Genomic DNA, 23,889 nt, shown 5'->3' on the forward strand with positions numbered 1-23,889 from the left:
TATACTGAACAGACAGCCAATGTGGGCCAAAATCACCCAAACAGTCCATGGGAAGGGCCAGCGTGTTGAGTCCAAGGACCAACGTGCTGATATGTGTACTGATGGACAGCCACGGACGTCCTGTGTGTGCTGACGAACACAGACGGACACACAAGGACAGCCTGCATGTGCTGACGGAAAGCCACGGACAGCCACGGACGTCCTGTGTGTGCTGGAGGACACCTGATACCACTCAAATTACCCTAAGGAGTGTTACTCTCATCAAAAGAGGTTCGGATGTAGTACTTAGGGATCGAATCCACAAGGAGCTAGTGAATAATTAACTCTAGTGTTTATTAATTCTAAAGGTTGTAAATGTTTAAATGAAATAGCAATAGTAACAAGCGAGTAAATAATAAATGTAACTTGGTTGGAAATGATATTAGATGCAGGGCCACTATTCAGGTGTTGGAGATTATAATACCTAGAGATGCCTAACTGTTGCATGCATGATATATTAGAGCTCAATCGCTTAACTCAGTGATCAGCTGTCGCGTGTACCACTGGTTAACAGACTAGATCTCGTGTCTCAACGGTTAGTATGCAGAAACCGAGAGAGTGTTGATCGATGGTATATTAAGACGTTGACCGATACACCTTTGCCAACGTCGATCGATTTTCAGTTGAGGACATCGATCGACGGGTTCTAGCCAGGCCTATGCGCGAGTATGAAATGCCCTACTAAGATGCTAAATTGGCGGTTAGCCCTCTCTAGCAATCCTAATATGATAGATAGATGTCAGGATGGGATAACAAGGGTGCTTGAGTATGCAATCCTATGATCAAGTTCTAGTTAGCAAGGCTAAAACAAGCAATGAATATAAATCTATCATGAATATCACAACAAAGCAGATCAATAGTTTGGGGCTAATCCCACAAACCTCTCTGAACCCTGGATCTAACAGTTGAACTACTCAGACATAGCAAAGCAATTCATAACAATAGAGGAATAGAAACTCATAGTATAGATGAAAAGAAATAGAAACAAGGAGTTCCAATCACAAGTGATCTTCTCTCCCAAATGAAACTTGTAACAAAACTAGGTCTAGAAAAAGCTCTGTTCTTTTTGCCGTCAAAACACTTAGGCAGTATATATTCTACTAGGTTAAAAACTCGTCAGGACATTTTGGTAATTTGCCTTGGCCTTGGTTTTTAAGTCTGCTAAATCCAAAATGTCGCGTCTGGTGTCTCGACATCGATCGATGGTACTTGTGTACATCGATCGATATTAATCTTCATCTGTCGAGGCATTTTCCTAATATCGATCGTCAGCACTGATGCGCATCGATCGATTGTTCTTCCTCTCATCGACCTCTAAGTGGTCAGCTCGGGTGAAATGTCCTTTAAGCTCCAAAATGCTCCAAAGTCATAGCTTTACTCCGAAATGCACCTGAACCTGAAAACATACCTAGAAGAGTAAAAAACATAGATATATATATAGTAAAATACTTATATACCATGGATAAAAATGGGTCAAATCCAAGGTATATCAACTCCCTTAGACTTACCCTTTTGCTTGTCCTCAAGCAAAACATACAGGCAGTCTCTCTGAAAGAGGTTTGAAAATATTTGGGGACTTAAGATTTTAAAACATAGAAATCTTCCTCGAACAATTTTGCAACCACATTTAAAAAGTCCTAATCACAAAAGCACACTATGCAATATCCTAGCTTATCAACCATTTCTAACATAACACTACTCATCAATTCACGTCTGACATCCCCTCTACTGATTTCATTTCTTAGCATAAATATAAAGTGAATGCTTCTCTCTAAATTTCTCTCTTGAGTCAAAGTCTGCTTCCATTGCAGGATCAGTGACCAAGATTGGACAGGCTTCCATGAATCAAAACTTAATGGTGGTTGCCACCAAGTTCTGTTCACTTCTTTTTGACCTATATCCAAAAGTTCTTTGCGAAAGCGAGCCTTGAAGATTGCAGCCTCCAAGTCCCGTTTCGAACTCTTTTATTTGAGTCTTTATGAATCAAGTCTTAATGGTTTTAGCCACCAAGTCCTGTTCAGACTCATCCTAATTAAACAATAGATCTTATTTATTTTTTTTTTATTATATATATATATTTTTTTTTTATACTCACTAACTAATCTAGGGTCGATATTTAGAGAGAGAAAATGTGATAAATAATCTAAACCAGGCGTTACCTTCCAGACCTGTCTGAAGAATCCGATCCCATGTATACGAAGCCCCAAGACAAGCGGTTATGTCAGGTTTAGTGTTGGAAATCAGCTTTGGTTACTTCATACGGTTCAAGGCAAGGGTGTAGTTGATAGGTTGATCCGCTTTAGCATCTTTAGTGCTATCTGCAATCAGTAAATCTAAAATGGTGCTAAAGATTGGTTAGATATTCATGTTTAAATCAATATAAGATCATAGTCCCTATTTTCAATAGCTAAGCATAATTTATTAAATTCCTTTTTACATAAGAATAAAATAAATTATATCAGTAAATCTCCCCACAGACTTAAATTACACTGTCCCAGTGTAACTCAGCCGGAGTTATGATGAATAGTTTATGATGTACGAAATGTAACAAGTAAGGAAGATACATCTGACCGGATTAGATATCGATCGATGTGAAAGTGTTACATCGATCGTCGTGTGGTTGTCTATGTCGAGCGATGTCGACGTCTCGTCGTCGGTTGATATTCAGGTCCTCCTACTTGGGTCTCCGAAATCTGAAAGAAATAAAATCAAAGGAATTAAATGCTAGCTAATAAAACATAAATAAAATACCTAATAGTGGGTTGCCTCCCACTCAGTGCTTGGTTATAGCCATTTAGCTTGACTGTGGTAGTGATTGGCTATTGGGTGGAGAAACAGCTGCTTGTTGGAAAGCAAGCATCCACGTCATCTCTGCACATTCTGGACCAAGATGCAATGAAACTTCTTGTGGCCTCATCATTTCTTGTCCGTTTGTCATCCATCTTCTCAAGTACTTTGGAGATGTTCTGTAGCCTTTCTTGAACGTTGTCAATGCTGACCTGGTGCCAGCCTATGTTGTTATAGGCGTATGCTGAAAGATCTGTCAGTTCCTTTTGCATTGACGCTATCGTCATGTGTATCAGCTGCTCGCCGATTGGTGTAGACTCGGCATCGATCGATGCGATTATGTGTTCGTTGGTCGATCTCGGCGAGTTGCCATCGATTGATTTTGCTCGTGTCCTATCGATCGATGCTGATATCTGGTGTTGAGCTGCGAGTTGCCTCTGAATGGCTTTGACTTCTCTCTGTAGCCATTCTGCGTGGTTGTCTAGTTCACTGATTTTGTTGTCGAATGGAAAGTAGATGTCATCGCAGCGTTTGTCAAGTCGTTCCTCCATGGTGTCTAGAGCAGTGTAGATCTTGGATGTGATCTTGTCAACCTCTGCTGCTGTGTAAGGAAGTAACTCCACAGGTTTCTTGCCATCGATCCAAGGCCCTCGTAGCCTGTCGATCGATGCTGATTTTGCCTGCAAAAAACTTTGATTAGTAATGTTCTCAATATCCTTTTGGGCATGAAGTAATTGACTAGACAATTTGTTTAAATATGTCATGACTGGTGATATAAAGCGGTCATGCATATCCTCGTAAGTCCTCAGCCTCTCATTCATGGCTGAGACTTTAGCGTCGAGCGATGTGAAGGTACACATGTCGATCGATGTGGCTGGTTGTTGGTCCTTCTTGCGAATGGTGTCCAGATCTTGCTGTAGTAGCTCGATTTTAGTGCTTAGCCAGTCCACGTTGTTGTTGAGAGGGCAGTAAACGTCGTTTATCCTTGTGTCGATGTATGAGACTTCCCATTCATCCCTGTGTTGTGTTGAACATTGCGGTTCTGCAGGGATCTGAGCTGTAGGAAGACTGACGTCGATCGATGTTGCATGTGGTGCGTCGATCGATGCTGAGGTCGTAGCTTCCTTCTCAAGTTGCTGACGTAAACTCTCAATTTCTGTCCTCATTTCTGCCATACATCTGAAAAGCTCATTGTAGCCTCTATCCAAAGGCTGATGTGTATCTTCTACCAATGTTTTGAGCTCCTCTCCCAGTTTCTCCTGAGCTCCACAAATACCAAACACCATCTCATCGATTTCATCTTTGGTGTAGAGTTCTGGTGCCAGTCTTGTGAGTGTGAAGGAAGTGGCATGTTCTGGAAGACAGATGTGGCACTCTTCAAAAAGAGATGCTCTTTCCAGTAATTTCCTGATGTTGTCCTTTGTGACAGGTATCATCTCACCAGCTACGCCTCGTGCGTGTCCACACTCATCTCTGTAGACTCCATACTCGTCCCTTTGTTCCCAAGTGAACTTTCTGGCTCCGTACATGTCAAAAGCGTGGTTCCCACATTCATATCGTCTGTCGATCGACGTCGGGTCATCTCTATCGATCGACGTTGGTGTTACCCGGTCGATCGATGTCTCCGTTGTACCGTCGATCGATGCTTGCCCTTTTGGTTGGCGTGATAGATCTGGGTTGATCTCTGTTGTGGCGACTCTTGCGTGGTTGTTAGGATCTGTTTGAATGACGTCCGGAGTGCCACGTTGCTGTGAGAATAGGTTGTCAGGTCCATTGGCTACTTGAAGGATGTCTGCTATGTCCTCTCTGGACACTTGTAAGATCCTTCCATCCATTGCACGTGCATTGCCATCTGGGTCCCTGAAAATACCAAATTCACCAGGTGTTAGAAAACCGTAATCAATGTTTGCATAATCATTCAATTTTGAAATAGAAAGATTAGGGTTTAGAGTAGTATCGATCGATGTAGATACAGTTACATCGATCGATGGCAGAGTAATTTCTGCAGAACTTGTGTTCTTGAGTTGATTGCTCTTCATGGATTTTTCTGTTGATGTAGAAGGAAGAGTATTCATCTTTTTTGCTTGTGTGTTTGCTCTGATGTGTGTAGGTGGTTTCGGGGGTGAAAGACGATATATATAGGTGTCTATAAACCTAGTTGGGGAGGGAATATTCTCCTGCTTCTGAATTTTCGCTGCGCCGCGAATATCGATCGATGTTCCAGTTTGAGTGTCGGTCGATGTGAGCGGTTGTTTTGCTGGACGAGGGTGGGTATCGACCGATGTGGAGTGCACAGCGTCGAACGATGTTGGAAACGTGTTGGTGAACTTATGTGTTTCAAGTCTTTCATTCTGCAAAGACATTTCTATTGCACGTTCTTTCCAATAATCCTCATCATATTCCTCTGTATGTTCCTCATTAGGTGAAGAAATAACAGTGTCAACTGCAAAACTTTCATGAAAACCACTGTCTGCCCAACTGCCTATGGAATAATCATCATGTCCTCTCTTTCTTGGAGGTTGGAAGGCAAAGTGTTGGTAACAATGATTAGGTGAAGCGAAATGGTCAACTGGGTGCATTACGTCGAGTGACGTGTTGTTGCGGTCATCGGTCACCGTTGACTCATTGGAATCGATCGATGGAAAGGTTGGGGTGTCGATCGATTCCGAGTACTCTGTTTTGTACTCCGATTCATACTCTGCTCCACAGTGGCATGCGCCAATGAAGCCAAGTTCTTTCCCAATGACCTTTCTCTTAAGTCGGATGGGGTCGTAGTGGATGTTTGTGTTTATGAGCGTTAGACACAATTTATTTTTGTTCATGTCACATATGGCTCCTACTGTAGCTAGGAAAGATCTTCCAGGCAGAAGTGAAGAGTTCCAGTTAAGCTCGATGTCTAGGACATGAAAACCTACAGGGACAAGGGCATTACCAGTCTGTACCTCCAGATCTCGTATGATTCCTCCTGATCATTTCTCTGAAAGATCCACGAAGGTGAAGGATTCCGTTGAAGGTTCGATGGTCAAACCAAGCTGGTATGCCATGATCCCAGGGTAATAACTGATGCTCCTGTGTCACACATTGAATGGGGAAATTCAACACCCTTGACTATGCATGGTATTGCAAACTTCCCAGGATCACTTTTCTTCGTCAATGTGATCTGTGTTTCATCTTCTCTCTGACTTGATGAAACATTCTCCTAATGTCCTCCTCAGTTACCTTTGTTTCTCTGAAGAACATCCACAACCGGTGTGTGAAGTAAGCTTCATCAAAAGGTTTTTCGATTGGGATTCTGAGGACTCTTTTAGTGAAACCATCCATCTCCTTATCGTTAGCTTCCCTCTTAAGGTTTTTAGGAATCTTCTCCTTTCTTTTCCTTAACCTTCTCCCTTCAGATTCTTGTTCTTCTTGAACTGATTCTGGTGAACTATTTAAAGGGTTGGGTTTTGGTTCGGGTGGGTTAGCTAATGGTTTAGGTGGTGGTCTGAGTGCGTTGATGTAATCATTATCGATTGAGGGTAACCGCACTCGGTATGTCAGAGGTGCCTGTCGATCGATGGGAGGTGTGTTGTGACGATCGACGTCGGACTCACTCTGTCGATCGATGGTTGGCTCAACCGATCGATCGATTTTATCATAGAAAGGGGAGGGTGGGTGAGGATGCTTAGCTGCGAATTCTTCATGAGTTAGAATTCGAACCGCATTGCATTCAGTCGATTTGGCAGACGACGTCGATCGATGACTGGAGTAATCTGTCGATCGATCTTCATCATGGTCAGTCCATCGATGCGAGTTCATCGACATCGGTCGACACCATTGGGATCCGCCGAGACTCATGGAGCTTTCGATTTTGAAGTCTCCTTCCTCAAGCTTTTCATTTTTCACCACTTGCCAGAAATCATCATCTATGATGGCATTTACGTGGTGTTTCCCTTTGTCGGCTCCTGCCTCTGTAGCGAAAGCTTCTTGCCTCTTTATAGTCTCGCCCGTCTGAATTACTTGGGTTTCAAGTTTTCTCACCTGAGTCCCTAAGGTCTCGATTTTGGTGTTCAGATTGTTGTAGGCGGAGTCTATTTTACCGTTGAAATCCACGTTGATTTGTTGTTGTCCCAACAGTACTCGATCAAGCATTTCTTCGATCTTGCTTTCCTGAGTCTGGGGTGGTGGATTTTGGTAGTAAGAGTTCGAGTAGCTTTTGCTGTTGTTGAAGGGTTTTTGAAATTGTGAACTTTGGTTACTTCTTTGGCCATTTCCAAAGAAGTTTCTGTTTCCGCCCTGGTTTCCAAATTTCTGGAATCCGGTACCTCCGATGTAGTTCACATTTTCTTCTCCTTCCGTATCTGCTACTTCTCCTTCAGCTGAACAGACTTGCTTCCTAAGAAGCTCGTGCACCACATCTAACTTAGCTCTTACTTCGTCCATCTGTTCCTTCCCGATAGAGGCTACAGACTTCTTCCGTTCAGAGTCAGTGTTTTTGGTGCTGCTGCTGTTAGCAAGGTTTTCGATAAGTCTCACAGCTTCCAACGGATTCCGAGTAGTGAAGTTTCCTTCACTCGCCGTATCAAGGGCCATTTGATACTGTAAGGCGAGACCTCGGAAGAAAGTGCTTAGCAGCTGCACTTCGTTAAATCCGTGGTGTGGACAGTCTCGCTGGAAGAACCTAAATCTAATCCACGCATCTTTGAAGGACTCTCCAGCCTTCTGCGAGAATGTGGAAATTTTGTTCCGAAGTTCTTCAGCGCGCGCCTCATCGAAGAAGTTTCGTAAGAAAGCATTCTTGATGTCGCTCCAGGATGTTAAAGATCCTGTGGGTTGCTGCCTAAGCCAGTGCATCGCTTCTCCATTCAGCGTGTATCTGAAGAGCTTGCACAGCAGGTAATCTTCGGGGACTCCTTCCATCCGAATAGCAGCGATTAGATCCTCGAACCGTTCCAAATGGTCCATAGGATGCTCGTGCGGTAACCCAGAGTAGGGTATCTGCGACACGAGAGTGTAGTATTGAGGCTTCAGCTCGAAATTCTGCTTCTGGATCTCCGGAAGTCGAATAGCTGATCTGTTGGAATAGTACTCATCTGGGCGATTGTAGTCGGCCAGTGGTTTCGATCGAGCGTCCTCATCTACAGGTTGAGCAGCTCCTGTAGCATCAGCATCAGGGATTACAGTTCCCTGAGCATCTATTTACAGACCTGTTGCATTACGCAGATGACCGGCCTGGTCATACAGGTTTCCGTTCTCGTTCTGAGTTAGAATAATAATGTTTACCATTTTTGACGACACGGTATCGATCGACGTACGCGGTGTAGTATCGATCGTTGTCGAACGATTGGGATCGATCGACGGTGATGGTCTGGTGTCGGTCGATGGTAGATTGTGCGTATCGATCGATGATGAAGTTGTTGCGTCGAGCGATGTGGCACGTTGACCTCTATGGATGGTGTGTTCCAAATGAACAGGATCGTCTGAGAACAGCAAGTCTTTCTCCTTGTTGCTTCTGGTACCGCTGGGCATGCACCTGAAAAGACAAGAAAACGATTATTAGAAAGGGGGTAGAGAAAAGAATAAGAATCAATAAAACTAAATCTAATGGCGATCAAAGCACCCCGGCAACGGCGCCAAATTTGATATCACTCAAATTACCCTAAAGAGTGTTACTCTCATCAAAAGAGGTTCAGATGTAGTATTTAGGGATCGAATCCACAAGGAGCTAGGGAACAATTAAATCTAGTGTTTATTAATTCTAAAAGTTGTAAATGTTAAAATGAAATAGCAATAATAACAAGCAAGTAAATAATAAATGTAACTTGGTTGGAAATGATATTAGATGCAGGGCCACTATTCATGTGTTGGAGATTATAATACCTATAGATGCCTAACTATTGCATGGATGATATATTAGAGCTCATTCGCTTAACTCAGTGATCAGCTGTCACATGTACCACTGGTTAACAGACTAGATCTCGTGTCTCAACGGTTAGTATGCAGACAACGAGAGAGTGTCGATCGATGGTCTATTAAGACGTCGACCGATACACCTTTGCCAACGTCGATCGATTGTCAGTTGAAATGCCCTACTAAGATGCTAAATTGGCGGTTAGCCCTCTCTAGCAATCCTAATATGATAGCTCGATGTCAGGATGGGATAACAAGGGTGCTTGAGTATGCAATCATATGATCAAGTTTTAGTTAGCAAGGCTAAAACAAGCAATGAATACAAATCTATCATGAATATCACAACAAGGCAGATCTATAGTTTGGGGCTAATCCCACAAACCTATCCAAACCCTGGATTTAACAGTTGAACTACTCAGACATAGCAAAGCAATTCATAACAATAGAGGAATAGAAACTCATAGTATAGATGAAAAGAAATAGAAACAAGGAGTTCCAATCACAAGTGATCTTCTCTCCCAAATGAAATTTGTAACAAAACTAGGTCTAGAAAAAGCTCTGTTCTTTCTTCCGTCAAAACACTTAGGCACTATATATTCTACTAGGTTAAAAACTCGTCAGGGCAGTTTGGTAATTTGGCTTGGCCTTGGTTTTCAAGTCTGCTGAATCCAAAATGTCGCGTCTGGTGTTTCGACATCGATCGATGGTACTTGTGTACATCAATCGATATTACTCTTCATCTGTCGAGGCATTTTCTTGATATCGATCGTCAGCACTGATGCGCATCGATCGATTGGTCTTCCTCTCGTCGACCTCTATGTGGTCAGCTCGGGTGAAATGTCCTTTAAGCTCCAAAATGCTCCAAAGTCATAGCTTTACTCCGAAATGCACCTGAACCTAAAAACATACCTAGAAGAGTAGAAAACATAGATATATATATATATATATATATATATAGTAAAATACTTATATACCAAGGATAAAAATGGGTCAAATCCAAGGTATACCAAAACCCACGGACGTCCTGTGTGTGCTGAACAGACAGCCCACGTGGGCCAAAATCACCCGGACAGTCCATGGGAAGGTGTCAGCGTGCTGAGTCCAAGGACCAACGTGCTGATATGTGTTATGATGGACAGCCACGGACGTCCTGTGTGTGCTAACGGACACACACGGACACACACAGACAGCCATGGACGTCCTGTGTGTGCTAACAGACACACACGGACGTCCTATGTGTGCTGATGGACACCCAAGGACGTCCTGTGTGTACTCAACAGACAGCCCACATGGGAAAAAATCACCCAAACAGTCCACGGGAAGGGTCAGCGTGCTGAGTCCAAGGACCAACGTGCTGATATGTGTACTAATGGACAGCCACGGACGTCCGGTGTGTGCTGATGGAGACACACAAACACACACGGACAGCCACAGACGTCTTGTATGTGCTAACGGACACTCACGGACATCCTGTGTGTGCTGACGGACCCCCACGGACGTCCTGTGTGTACTGAACAGACAGCCCACGTGGGCCAAAATCACCCGAACAGTCCACGGGAAGGGCCAGCGTGCTGATATGTGTACTGATGGACAGCCATGGACGTCCTGTATGTGCTGAAGGACACACACGGACACACACGGACAGCAACGGACGTCCTGTATGTGCTGAAGGACAGCCACGGACCGCCACAGACGTCTTGTGTGTGCTGGCGGACACCCACGGACGTCCTGTGTGTACTGAACAGACCGCTCACGTGGGCCAAAATCACCCAAACAGTCCACGAGAAGGGCCAGCGTGCTGCGTCCAAGGACCAGCGTGCTGATATGTGTACTGACGGACAGCCATGGACGTTCTGTTTGTGCTGACGGACACACATGGACAGCCACAGACGTCCTGTGTGTGCTAATGGACACACACGGGCGTCCTGTGAGTGCTGACGGACACAAACAGACACACACGGACACACACGGACAGCCACAGACGTCCTGTGTGTGTTGTCGGACACCCACGAACGTCCTGTGTGTACTGAACAGACAGCCCTCGTGTGCCAAAATCACCCGAACAATCCACAGGAAGGGTCAACATGCTGAGTCACAGGACCAACGTGCTGATATGTCTACTGATGGACAGCCACGGACGTCCTGTGTGTGCTGACGGACACACACGGATAGCTATAGACGTCCTGTGTGTGCTGACAGACACACACGGATGTCCTGTGGTTGCTGACGGACACCCAGGGACGTCATGTGTGTACTGAAAAGACAGCCCACATGGGTCAAAATCACCCGAACTGTCCACGAGAAGGGCCAGCAAGCTGAGTTCAAGGACTAGCGTGCTGATATGTATACTGATGGACAGCCACGGAAGTTCTGTGTGTGCTGACGGACACACACGGACACACACAGACAGCCACATACGTCATGTGTGTGCTGACGGACAGCCACAGACAGCCACAGACGTCCAATGTGTGCTGGCGAACACCCACGGACGTCCTGTGTGTACTGAACAGACAGCCCATGTGTGCCAAAATCACCCAAACAGTCCATGGGAAGGGCCACCGTGCTGAGTCCAAGGACCAGCGTTCTGATATGTTTACTGATGGACAGCCACGGACGTCCTATGTGTGCTGACAGACACATAAGGACACACACGGACAGCCACAGACGTCCTGTGTGTGCTGACGGACAGCCACGGACAGCCATGGACATCCTGTGTGTGCTGGCGGAAACCCACGGACGTCCTATTTGTACTGAACAGAGCCCACGTGGGCCCAAATCACCCGAACAGTCCACAGGAAGGGTCAGCGTGCTGAGTCCAAGGACCAACGTGCTGATATGTGTACTGATGAACAGCCACGGACATCATGTGTGTACTGACAGACACACACGGACACACACGGACAGCCACAAACGTCCTGTGTGTGCTGACGGATACCCACAGACGTTCTGTGTGTACTAAACAGACAGCCCACATGGGCCAAAATCACCCGAACAGTCCCCGGGAAGGGCCAGCGTACTGAGTCCAAGGACCAGCCTGCTGATATGTGTACTGATGAACAGCCACGGACGTCCTGTGTGTGCACACACGGACACACACGGACACACACGGAAGGCCACAGACGTCCTGCATGTGCTGACGGACAGCCACTGACAGCCACGGACGTCATGTGTGTGCTGGAGGACACCCACGGACGTCCTGTGTGTACTGAACAGACAGCCCACGTGGGCCAAAATCACCCGAACAGTCCACGGGAAGGGCCAGCGTGCTGATATGTGTACTGATGGACAGCCATGGACGTCCTGTATGTGCTGAAGGACACACACGGACACACACAGACAGCAACGGACGTCCTGTATGTGCTGAAGGACAGCCACGGACCGCCACAGACGTCTTGTGTGTGCTGGCGGACACCCACGGACGTCCTGTGTGTACTGAACAGACAGCCCACGTGGGCCAAAATCACCCAAATAGTCCACGAGAAGGGCCAGCGTGCTGCGTCCAAGGACCAGCGTGCTGATATGTGTACTGATGGACAGCCATGGACGTTCTGTTTGTGCTGACGGACACACATGGACAGCCACAGACGTCATGTGTGTGGTAATGGACACACACGGGGGTCATGTGAGTGCTGACGGACACAAACAGACACACACGGACACACACGGACAGCCACAGACGTCCTGTGTGTGCTGTCGGACACCCACGAACGTCCTGTGTGTACTAAACAGACAGCCCTCGTGTGCCAAAATCACCCGAACAATCCACAGGAAGGGTCAACATGCTGAGTCGAAGGACCAACGTGCTGATATGTCTACTGATGGACAGCCACGGACGTCCTGTGTGTGCTGACGGACACAAACGGACACACACGGACACACACGGATAGCTACAGACGTCCTGTGTGTGCTGACATACACACACGGATGTCCTGTAGTTGCTGACGGACACCCACGGACGTCATGTGTGCACTGAAAAGACAGCCCACATGGGTCAAAATCACCCGAACTGTCCACGGGAAGGGCCAGCAAGCTGAGTTCAAGGACTAGCGTGCTGATATGTATACTGATGGACAGCCACGGAAGTTCTGTGTGTGCTGACGGACACACACGGACACAGACAGACAGCCACATACGTCATGTGTGTGCTGACGGACAGCCACATACAGCCACAGACGTCCTATGTGTGCTGGCGAACACCCATGGACGTCCTGTGTGTACTGAACAGACAGCCCACGTGTGCCAAAATCACCCAAACAGTCCATGGGAAGGGCCGCCGTGCTGAGTCCAAGGACCAGCGTGCTGATATGTTTACTGATGGACAGCCACGTACGTCCTGTGTGTGCTGACGGACACATAAGGACACACACGGACAGCCACAGACGTCCTGTGTGTGCTGACGGACAGCCACAGACAGCCATGGACATCCTGTGTGTGCTGGCGGAAACCCACGGACGTCCTGTGTACTGAACAGACAGCCCACGTGGGCCCAAATCACCCGAACAGTCCACATGAAGGGTCAGCGTGCTGAGTCCAAGGACCAACGTGCTGATATGTGTACTGATGAACAGCCACGGACATCATGTGTGTGCTGACAGACACACACGGACACACACGGACAGCCACAAACGTCCTGTGTGTGCTGACGGATACCCACGGACGTTCTGTGTGTACTAAACAGACAGCCCACATGGGCCAAAATCACCCGAACAGTCCCCGGGAAGGGCCAGCGTACTGAGTCCAAGGACCAGCCTGCTGATATGTGTACTGATGAACAGCCACGGACGTCCTGTGTGTGCACACACGGACACACACGGAAGGCCACAGACGTCCTGCATGTGCTGACGGACAGCCACTGACAGCCACGGACGTCATGTGTGTGCTGGAGGACACCCACGGACGTCCTGTGTGTACTGAACAGACAGCCCACGTGGGCCAAAATCAGCCGAACAGTCCACGAGAAGGGTCAGCGTGCTGAGTCCAAGGACCAACGTGCTGATATGTGTTCTGATGGACAGCCACAGACGAATTAAACGCTCAGATACTCCTGTCCGAAAAAAAAGAGCTGAGATACTCCTGCCCGAAACTGACCGGATTTGGAATTTAATATATCTTTAATTAAATCAGAAAATTTATTAAAAGACAACGAAACCAAGAGAAACTTCCATAATTACAACTCTACCTAGGACTATCCAAACCCGGACCCAGAACCGACCCAAACAAATCGGATATCCACTTCCATAAATTGAATTCCCGAAAACGTACTCAAAACGTTTCCCCTCCTCTCACTAAGTACTCCACTAAGTGAATAGCTGTAGAATTTAATTTCTTTAATTTCGAGTTCTCTGAAAACTTTTCGAATCTCTCTAAAAACCCTACTCAATTCGAATCCTCAATCGACAATCAAAAACCCAAATCATGATGAATCGAGACGATACGAAGGCAAAAGAAGACGGCTCGAGTAGTGTAGTAGGAGATGAAATGGCACTTGGTTCATTCTCCGGAGATGAAGCAAACCCAAGGATTATCGACAAATCTGTCGCCCCAGGAACCGACCAAAGTCCCCGAGATGCAAATGAAAGCGAAGAAAATGCAAGTGGAAAAGGTGAAGAGGAAGAATCAAGTAAGAAAAATGAAGGGGAGGAATCAAGAGAAGTAGACGAAGGAGAAAAAGAGAAGGAAGGCGGAGACGAAGGAGAAAAAGAGAAGGAAGTCGGAGAGGAAGGAGAAAAAGAGAAGGAAGTCAGAGAGGAAGGAGAAAAAGAGAAGAAAGTCGGAGACGAAATAGAGCCCCGAAGAAACGACGAAGAAGTTGCGATAATTCCGAGTCGACAACATGAAACTGAGTCGCATGCAGATTCGGTAAGTATTGAAATTGAAAATTTTTACATAGATGATTTGAAAGATTAGATAAGTGTGGAAAACTAAGTGGAATTTAGAGTTAGTGATTGCTGAACTAAGTCGAAGTTTGTGAAACTATATGTTGATGGTTGTAAGATGTCGTACATGATCCGGTTCTCACTTGAGTGCAGGTTGTAGATGACGAAGAAGAGGGCATGCGACCGCTGAAGTTGCACTTTCCTTCAAGCGAATATCAAAAGTCTTTAAAGCTTTCAGGAAAGTGTTACATTGACACGGCGATAACAACTATTGAAACGATCCTGAAAGAGAAGGAGGTGAAATGGTTCATAGAGCACCCACAATTCCAACATTTCTTCCATATTAAAAACCGAAAGCATAAGTGGATGGGAATGTGGGTTATCGTTTTGCGATCAGCTTGTGTTGCGAAGAAGTATGAGTTATGGTTTGTCGTTAATGGCGTCCCAATCCGATATTCTCTTAGAGAATTAGGACTCATTTCTGGTCTATACTGCCATGAGTATCCCCCCAACCATGAGAGGTTGGGTGGTACAACATTCATGAACAAGTATTTTGGAGGGAGAAAGATAACATACGCTGATCTGGAGAAGCAGATGTTGGCAATGAAATCAAAGCCATCTGAGGATCGTAAGAAGATGGCCGTTCTGTTCTTCTTAGCCAGCATCCTTGTCGGAGGCCGAAAGAGTGGTGAGGGAGCATCACCTGTGGACAGTTTCTTCCTGCGTGTTGTTGATGACCTAGATGCGTGTGTAACGTTCCCTTGGGGGCGGTATGCATTCGAACATAACTTGAAGGATGTCTCTAGCTTTTTGGAGAAATGCGACGGGGTTGCGCCGACGAGTTGGGTTTTTACAAGCTTTCCTATCCCTCTGGAGGTATTCTCAAGCTCCCTTCAACATAGTTGTTTAATTGATGTTAATGTCTTTTTGTTGTGTGTTGGTAGTTGTTGGCCTTTGAGGCAATTCCAAGCTTGAGGAACCATTTCCGAGAAGATGTGTATGGTGCAAGCAGAGGTTGCCCGCGGATGTGCAAGATGCAGTACAAACGGAAAAGTGGAACCAAGGAATTCAGTCTGAAAGCTGTGAACGATAAACTTGGTAATAATACAAAGGTAATTGATGTTTTATGTGTAGTCGAATTGAGGAGAAGGGACTTATGAGACTTATGAAAACTTGGTGAAACTAAGGTAATTAGTCTTTTTTGTGTTTTTACCACAGGATATTGAGAGTATCTTGGTAGCAACAGCAGCTGAGGAGGAACTTCTGGAAACCATAGGAATGGACAAGGAGAGTTGTTGGGCCGATGACGCCGATGATGCAGCAGTTGATCGTTGGACGAAGATAATACGGAAAGGGAAGAAACAAGTTTTCTTTGAAGAACAGTTCCGCATGGATTTTGAGTCTCGCACATGTCAGATTGAAGGTCCTACCAATCCTATCGGAGGACCATCGAACAATGCACAATCTGGTCAGGCTCATGCAGATTCGGTGGAGGCTACTGGAGCTACTCCTGGAGCTGAGGCTTTAAAAGAGATGGAAGGTCGGCTTATGATGTTGAGTGTTAAGGATGGTGATGGTAGTGACAATAGCGAGTCGGAAGAAGAGGATGGTGATGTGGGTGGGGATAAGGAGTCGGAGGAAGAGGATGGTGGTGACAATAACGAGCCAGACGAAGAGGATGGTGGTGACAATAACGAGCCAGACGAAGAGGATGGTAGTGACAATGATGTTGAAGATGCCATTCTCGATATTTCAAAGGATGTGCAGAGGGAATATGGTGATGTTGACATGGATGATGATGATGCGGAGATGTATGCACATGCTGTGGAGGCCGAGAAAAAATTAAAGACTAAGGCAGCAGAGTCTGTAAACACGAAAAAAAAGAGGTCGAGAAAAGATGATGGCAAAGAAGCTGTTCCTGTGAAAAAGGTTAAGGTGGACCGTGGTGATACTGTGAGGAGTCCCATTCAGCTAAGAAGCAGAGCAGCAGATAAGAGCACCAAGGTGAAAAGAAGCAGAAGGCAGCTGCTGAGAAGAAGGCAGCTGCGGCAGCTAAGAAGAAGGCAGCTGCTGAGAAGGAGGCAGCAGCTGAGAAGGAGGCAGCAGCTGAGAAGGAGGCAGCAGCTGAAAAGGAGGCAGCTAAGAAGAAGGCAGCAGCTAAGAAGACAAAGAAAGTAGGTAAGAAGACCGAGTGAATTCCGTATGTGGTTGTTTTAATGTGGATGAACTCTATTCGGTTTGTATGACTTTCTTGTTGAAGACTGGTATTTAAGACTTATGTTATATATTGGGAAACTTTAGTAAGTTTCACTTTCAACTTTGTGTAACTTCGTGAATTTATGATATTTCGTAGATCGTGAAAGAGGGAGAATACGGAAACTTTAGTAAGTTACACTTTCAACTTAGTGTAACTTCGTTAATTTATGATATTTCGTAGATCGTGAATGAGGGAGAATATGAAAACTTTAGTGTAAGTTTCACTTTCAACTTAGTGTAACTTCGTGAATTTATGATATTTCGTAGATCGTGAAAGAGGGAGAATAGGGAAACTTTAGTGTAAGTTTCACTTTCAACTTAGTGTAACTTCGTGAATTTATGATATTTTGTAGATCGTGAAAGAGGGAGAATAGAGAAACTTTAGTGTAAGTTTCACTTTCAACTTAGTGTAAGTTACACTTTCAACTTAGTGTAACTTCGTGAATTTATGATATTTCGTAGATCGTGAATGAGGGAGAATAGGGAAACTTTAGTGTAAGTTTCACTTTCAACTTAGTGTAACTTCGTGAATTTATGATATTTCGTAGATCGTGAAAGATGGAGAATAGGGAAACTTTAGTGTAAGTTTCACTTTCAACTTAGTGTAACTTCGTGAATTTATGATATTTCGTAGATCGTGAAAGAGGGAGGGAGAATAGGGAAAATTTAGTGTAAGTTTCACTTTCAATTTATGATATTTCGTAGATCGTGAAAGAGGGAGAATAGGGAAACTTTAGTAAATATGAAGAGTCTTAGTAAATCAGAATCTCAAGCAAACAACAACAACAGAAAGTAGACTAATGTCATGGACCGGACGCATCTCATGGAGTGGTGGGATTCTGACGGGTTAAATTATACTTCAGTTCAGCAATCTCTGCAGCCATCGCATCCACGCGCTTCCTTAACATTTCAACCTCTTCCTGGACTCCGAAGACCCATGGTTGACGGAAATGGAAGCCATCATTCCAGACGTAAAAGAGGAATGTATCAAAACCCGAAAGTATCAATAAAAAATCTGGGCGTTTTCCATAGATTACCTCATAATTTTAGCAAGTGAAGTATTTTCTCCCCGGTAAAGTATCAAAATCGGTTGGATACTTCAGGTTCCGAGACACCTCGTTGATGATTGTCCCCCCACAAGGGCATCTGGTCGGAATTCCACACTCGGCATCCGCCACGCAGCCAAGCATGTTGGTGTCTCTCTTCCAAGCCTTCATCTGCCTATACTCCTCGGCTGGATGAGTCATGATTCTGAGTAACCTAGAAATCTAGAAAGAAGAGGGACCGATTGTAGAGAGAAATCTAGAGAGAGATTGGCTGAGGTAAATGGCGGGTTTAATACACGTCTACGTCGCCTCCGCATCGATTTTTTGGAAAGTCAAAAATCGAAAAAATGGGTGGGAAAATTCAAAAAACTGGGCGCGGATTTTTTGGTGAAGGATTTTCGTGCTTATAGTTTCACTTAGTTTGTAGTTATACAAAAACCTTTAAAGTTTTATTTTTCTGTTTTTCCGATTTTGCTGGTTTTACTGTACTTAGATGATTGATTTTATGGTTATACCTGATATATTCTATTTTCTATCAACGTTTTAGATGTGCTCATGTAGAATAAAATTTGATTTCGTGACATATGTAACTTTTCTAATCCCACGAGGTAGTGTATACAAAAAATATAGCTAACAATGATGTATTCCCTTCCCATTCGATAGAAAATGTGTTCCAGATTATATTTTTTTCACTCGATGTTTTTTGGATTTCACAACATGTTGAATACGTCACGTCATCTTCCTAGAACATGGATAAGTTATGTCATCGCAACTGTAATATAAATCATCAACTAACGAAAGGTTACATAACGAAAGTTTCACCAAGTTTTACAAACATAAAACGAAATCACTTTAATCAGGTTTCACTAAGGTTCACATTCATATAACACTTCAGTTCCTTCTGTTCCTTCAGGTCCTTCAGTTCCTCGAGTGCTTTGTGTTCCTTGAGTCCCTTCAGGTCCTTCAGTTCCTTCTGTTCCTTCAGTTCTTTCAGCTCCTTCAGCTCCTTCAGCTCTTTCAGCTCCTTCAGCTCCTTCAGTTCCTTCAGCTCCTTCAGTTCCTTCAGCTCCTTCAGTTCCTTCAGCCCCTTCAGTTCCTTCAGTTCCCTGCGAGCAGTTGAAATAGCTAGCCAGACCCCTATTCGGGATATACTTATTAGGACGGGGACGGGGCCGACTTTCTCCCGCCGAAGGATGCCTTTTTTCCTGATGTCTTCCCTTTCTTTTCTTGTAGTCTGGAGGTAGAGGACACTTCGCCGCCGCGACTTCTTTTGGAACCATCCAATGAGTTATATGAGGGACTGGATATATAGTCCTTCGATACGCTTTGGCCCACAGTGTAATGAAGTAATATTTCGAAATGAAATCGTACATGTCACTCAACTGTAATGGTCTATCATGCTTCAAACACTTAATGATAGCGCCTATTGCATGTCTACATGGGTATTTATCTATATCAAACTTCCTGCAACTGCACGTTTTATGTTGCAAATCCACGGAATAAGTCTTCCCGTCTGCTCCAATAACACTGTATTCAAGCTGAAAAGTGTTCAGCGGAGTCACTGTAAGTTTAGAACCTTTCGGTGTTCTGTTATGCAATTTGTTCTCCACCAAAGGAACCAATTTTCGAGATGACGGTCCTTCTGCTGCATCCTTCCTATGTCTGTTGAACCACTCAGACATTTTCTCAATAACTGTATCAAGCATAGGCAATAAAGACATCCTTCGCGCCTTTTCAAATACCGCATTCAAAGACTCCGCACAATTAGAGGTGTCTATGTTGTAATTAGCACCGGGGAAATGACACTTCGCCCACCGTTCGACTTCGACACTTTTATCAAGATACCTAGCACACGATGGATACCTCTCCCTAAAATCGTCATACTGCTTTTTTAAACTCAGGCTCTGAATAAAGACATGCAACCTTTCGGAATAGTAGTGCAACCTCGTCCCTGCCATGATTGACATGACCTTTCACATTGTGCGATATATGCCAGATACAATACCCATGTTTAGACATCGGATACACTTCAGAAACAGCTTTTATCAGACTTGGATTTCTGTCTGAAACAAACACCAATTCCGTCGAATCCGGTATAACAGTTTTCAGCGTCGTGAAAAACCACTTCCAGCTTTCGTTTTTCTCCCCATCAACCACAGCAAAGGCTATTGGATAATGGTGAAGGTTTGGATCCTGAGCCGTGGCAATAATTAAACAACCACCTTCAATAGTCTTCAGGAAAGTTGCATCCACAGTGATGACTTTCCTCATGTATTCAAACCCTTCAATGGAGGCTCCCAGCGCAACAAATAGGTATCTGAACCGGTTGTCTTTATCCACTACCAAACTTGTTTTTGTATCCGGGTTCGTCTTCTCTAACATATACAAATAAGCAGGCAATATTCTATATCCCTTCTCGGGATCACCACAAATATCCGCAACAGCTAGTTTTTTTCCTCTCAAACATGTCGTATACGACACTTCCACACCCACTTTCCTTTGCACCAGACCTTTTAGGATTTTCGCTGTTGGTGTCTCATATAGTCCCGGATAATCCTTGTGCACTATAGCTGCAACACATCTTGGTGTAACTTTCCTTTTCTTTCCAGTACTTGAAGTTACGCGAGAGCATGAATGCATATTCCTGTATGTGATAATCGAGAACGCTTCAGAATTATTTATCTTTGTTTCTCTCACACTACATTTACAACCTTCATCAGCTCCCCGACATTTCACCACATATCGACCCCTGTCCGAGTTGCAAATACTGATTCCGAAACAGTTCTCCTGTGATGCTCTATCAATAATATCTTTCACAGCTTATTTACTCTCCAATTCTTGAAACAACTGAAGACCCAAACCATCTTCCCAATCTTTAACCACTGGATTTTCTTTTGCAACACGTGGGAGCTCAACATAGTACGAACTAGGACGAATACCCATAGAGTTATCCACGTCGTCCTCACTGTCCACGCCCCCTTCGCCGGCTTGCCCATTAACAGCATTAATGCCCCCTTCGCTGGCTTCTACATTAACAACATTAATGCCCCTTTCGTCGGCTTCTCCATTTATAACAACATTCTCCCCCCGTTCAGCCCCCGGCAGATATAGTTCTGCTTCTTCAATGCGAGGAAATAGAGTGAGTGCACCCTGATTACCTTCAACTTCGGGTAATCCACTCGCAAGCTCACTATAGTTCCCACCATATGAGCTTTATTTCTCAACTACTGATTGTTGCTCCATTACTGGAACTATTTCCATATCTTCGATGACCTCTACATGCAAAATACTTCTTCTTCCCTCTTTATCCACTGATGTCAGATACACATACACATCTTCATCATCCAAAATATATGATTGCCTCTTAGGTTCTACTACCAGTGGAATGTAACTCAGATTCATCCTCTTTAAACACGGATCTATGCTCTTCTTCTTGCATATCCTCTCCTTCAAACAGGAATAAGTGATCTCATCCAATGATGATGTCTTAAAGGATATACCATACAAACGACCATCGCTTGGAATCCATTCATAATCATCTCCTGATTTCGCATATTGTCCATCATAGTCAAAGTGTATGTTTGTAGAAGAATAACCCATTATCTGTTGTACCAAATAAAAGTATACAGTTAAAGTTAATCCTAGTTATACAGTTTTGCTATTAAAGTCCTACTAAATTATACTTGTTTACACTTTTTCTCAACAGTAAAGTTTCACCTATTTACATTTTTATAGTCTACCCAGTTTCACCCTTTTAATTCCGGATTTCAGCTTTGATTCCCGACATTTCTTGTTGACTTTGATTACAAACACACCATACAGCTCTCAATTGACAACACAAAGACCCATATATTCGAAATCTACTGTCTAAAAATCCCACCTAACGAGCCGCATTGAGTTCATTCATTCGAGTCCACTATGATGGGATTGAGTTATAAGATACAGAGCAAGACAATGCTTTAACTGAAGTTTATCTGACCTGGGTTGGGGGTCAATTACAGCACCCACGCTCGCCGCAATCTCCTTTACAATAGAAACTACGGATGATCGCTCTAGCTTTCCACTACAAGAAAACACAAGTTTTACGAGGGCAGTTTTCCTCGTGACTTCGTCGTAAAAGCAGTGTTACGAGGAATTAGCGAGGAAACCCGTTTCGTCGTTATACGTTTGTCGTAACGCATATATCCTCGCTAATTCGTCGTAACGTAGCGAGGAAATAATTTCGTCGTAAAAGCGAAGAAGAATATTTCGTCGTAAAGACCACGTAAAGCTTCCACGTAAGGACGTCGCTAAATTTCCTCGTAAATACCTCGAAAGCCATTCCTCGTTAAAGCCACGTAAATAACTCGAAAGTAAATACTCGTAAAGTAAACGTAAATACCATGATAGCTTTCCTCGTAAAGACCACGTGAATTTTCCACGTCATTTCCTTGTAAACATTTCCTCGTAAAAACCTCGTTAAGCTTCTACGTAAAGAAGTCGCAATATAGCTACAAATTTACTTCGTTTCGTTGTTTTACAGAAATAAAAAAAATTATAATTAAAAATAATTTAAATTATTAATAAAATTAAAATTTTAAAAAAATCAAAACCAAAATATTTTTTATATAAATAAGTTTTGAATTCATAATACAAGAACCGAAATTAAAAAGAATTAAGGATCGTTAATCGCCCGGTAGAATTCATCACTCCTCGCCGTTACATCCGCCTCAGCATGTGAGTCGTCGGTTGGTGACTACCCGGCTCACCGAACATCTCTCTGTAATGGGCAGTAAGTCTACCTTTTCGAACCTGTGTGTGCTGACGGACACACACGGACACACACGGACAGCCACAGAAGTCCTGTGTGTGCTGACAGACAGCCACAAACAGCCACGGAGGTCCTGTGTGTACTGGCGGACACCCACAGGCGTCCTGTATGTACTGAACAGACAGCCCATTTGGGCAAAAATCACCCAAACAGTCCACGGGAAGGGCCAGCGTGCTGAGTCCAAGGACCAGCGTGCTGATATGTGTACTGATGGACAGCCACGGATGTCCTTTGTGTGCTGACGGACACACACCGACACACACGGACGTCTTGTGTGTGCTGACAGACAACCACAGACAGCCACGAACGTCCTATGTGTGCTGGCGGACACCCACGGACGTCCTGTGTGTACTGAACAGACAGCCCAGGTGGGCCAAAATCACCCAAACAGTCCAAGGGAAGGTCCAGTGTGCTGATATGTGTACTGATGAACAGCCACGGACGTCCTGTGTGTGCTGACGGACACACACGGACAGCGACGGACGTCCTGTGTGTGCTGACGGACACACACAGACACACACGGACACACACGGACAGCCACAGACGTCGTGTGTGTGCTGACGGACAGCCACAAACAGCCACGGACGTCCTGTGTGTGTTGGCGGACACCCACGGACGTCCTATGTGTACTAAACAGACAGCCCACGTGGGCCAGAATCACCCAAACAGTCCACAGGATGGGCCAGCGTGCTGAGTCCAAGGCCCAACGTGCTGATATGTGTACTGATGGACAGCCACAGACGTCCTGTGTGTGCTGACGGACACACACGGACAGCCACGAACGTCCTGTGTTTGCTGACTGACACCCACAGACGTCCTGTGTGTGCTGACGGACACCCACGGACGTCATGTGTGCACTGAATAGACAGTCCACGTGGGCCAAAATCACCAAAACAGTCCACGAGAAGGGCCAGTGTGCTGAGTCCAAGGACCAGCGTGCTGAGTCCAAGGACCAGCGTGCTGATATGTGTACTAATGGACAGCCACAGACGTCCTGTGTGTGCTGACGGACACACACGGACACACACGGACGTCCTGTGTGTGTTGACGGACAGCCACGAACGTCCTGTGTGTGCTGACTGACACCCACAGAAGTCCTGTGTGTGCTGATGGACACCCACGGACGTCCTGTGTGCACTGAATAGACAGTCCACGTGGGCCAAAATCACCAAAACAGTCCACGGGA

At 44.9% G+C, this 23,889-nt stretch overlaps 2 protein-coding genes and 1 non-coding gene across 3 annotated transcripts; 2 read left to right on the plus strand and 1 right to left on the minus strand.

Annotated features, from left to right (window-relative positions):
* Positions 1–7,453: 7,453 nt before the first annotated feature.
* On the plus strand, positions 7,454–7,559 carry LOC117131569. The gene has a single exon (XR_004454692.1). It is a non-coding gene; the product is annotated as a small nucleolar RNA R71 (small nucleolar RNA).
* Positions 7,560–14,133: 6,574 nt separating this feature from the next.
* Positions 14,134–16,786, plus strand: LOC117131568 (uncharacterized protein At3g43530-like). The gene is made up of 5 exons (XM_033283645.1): positions 14,134–14,424; positions 14,745–15,467; positions 15,536–15,703; positions 15,810–16,544; positions 16,610–16,786. The coding sequence occupies exons 1-5, from the start codon at positions 14,134–14,136 to the stop codon at positions 16,784–16,786; spliced, it is 2,094 nt and encodes a 697-aa protein (XP_033139536.1).
* A 1,973-nt stretch (positions 16,787–18,759) lies between these two features.
* LOC117131567 lies at positions 18,760–20,533 on the minus strand. The gene is made up of 2 exons (XM_033283644.1): positions 19,894–20,533; positions 18,760–19,844 (listed from the first exon to the last, which is right to left on the minus strand). Exons 1-2 carry the CDS (start codon positions 20,531–20,533, stop codon positions 18,760–18,762), a joined length of 1,725 nt encoding a protein of 574 aa, XP_033139535.1.
* Positions 20,534–23,889: the final 3,356 nt, after the last annotated feature.

This window comes from Brassica rapa, unplaced genomic scaffold, assembly GCF_000309985.2.
Source record: "Brassica rapa cultivar Chiifu-401-42 unplaced genomic scaffold, CAAS_Brap_v3.01 Scaffold1053, whole genome shotgun sequence".
Classification (NCBI taxonomy): Eukaryota; Viridiplantae; Streptophyta; class Magnoliopsida; order Brassicales; family Brassicaceae; genus Brassica; species Brassica rapa.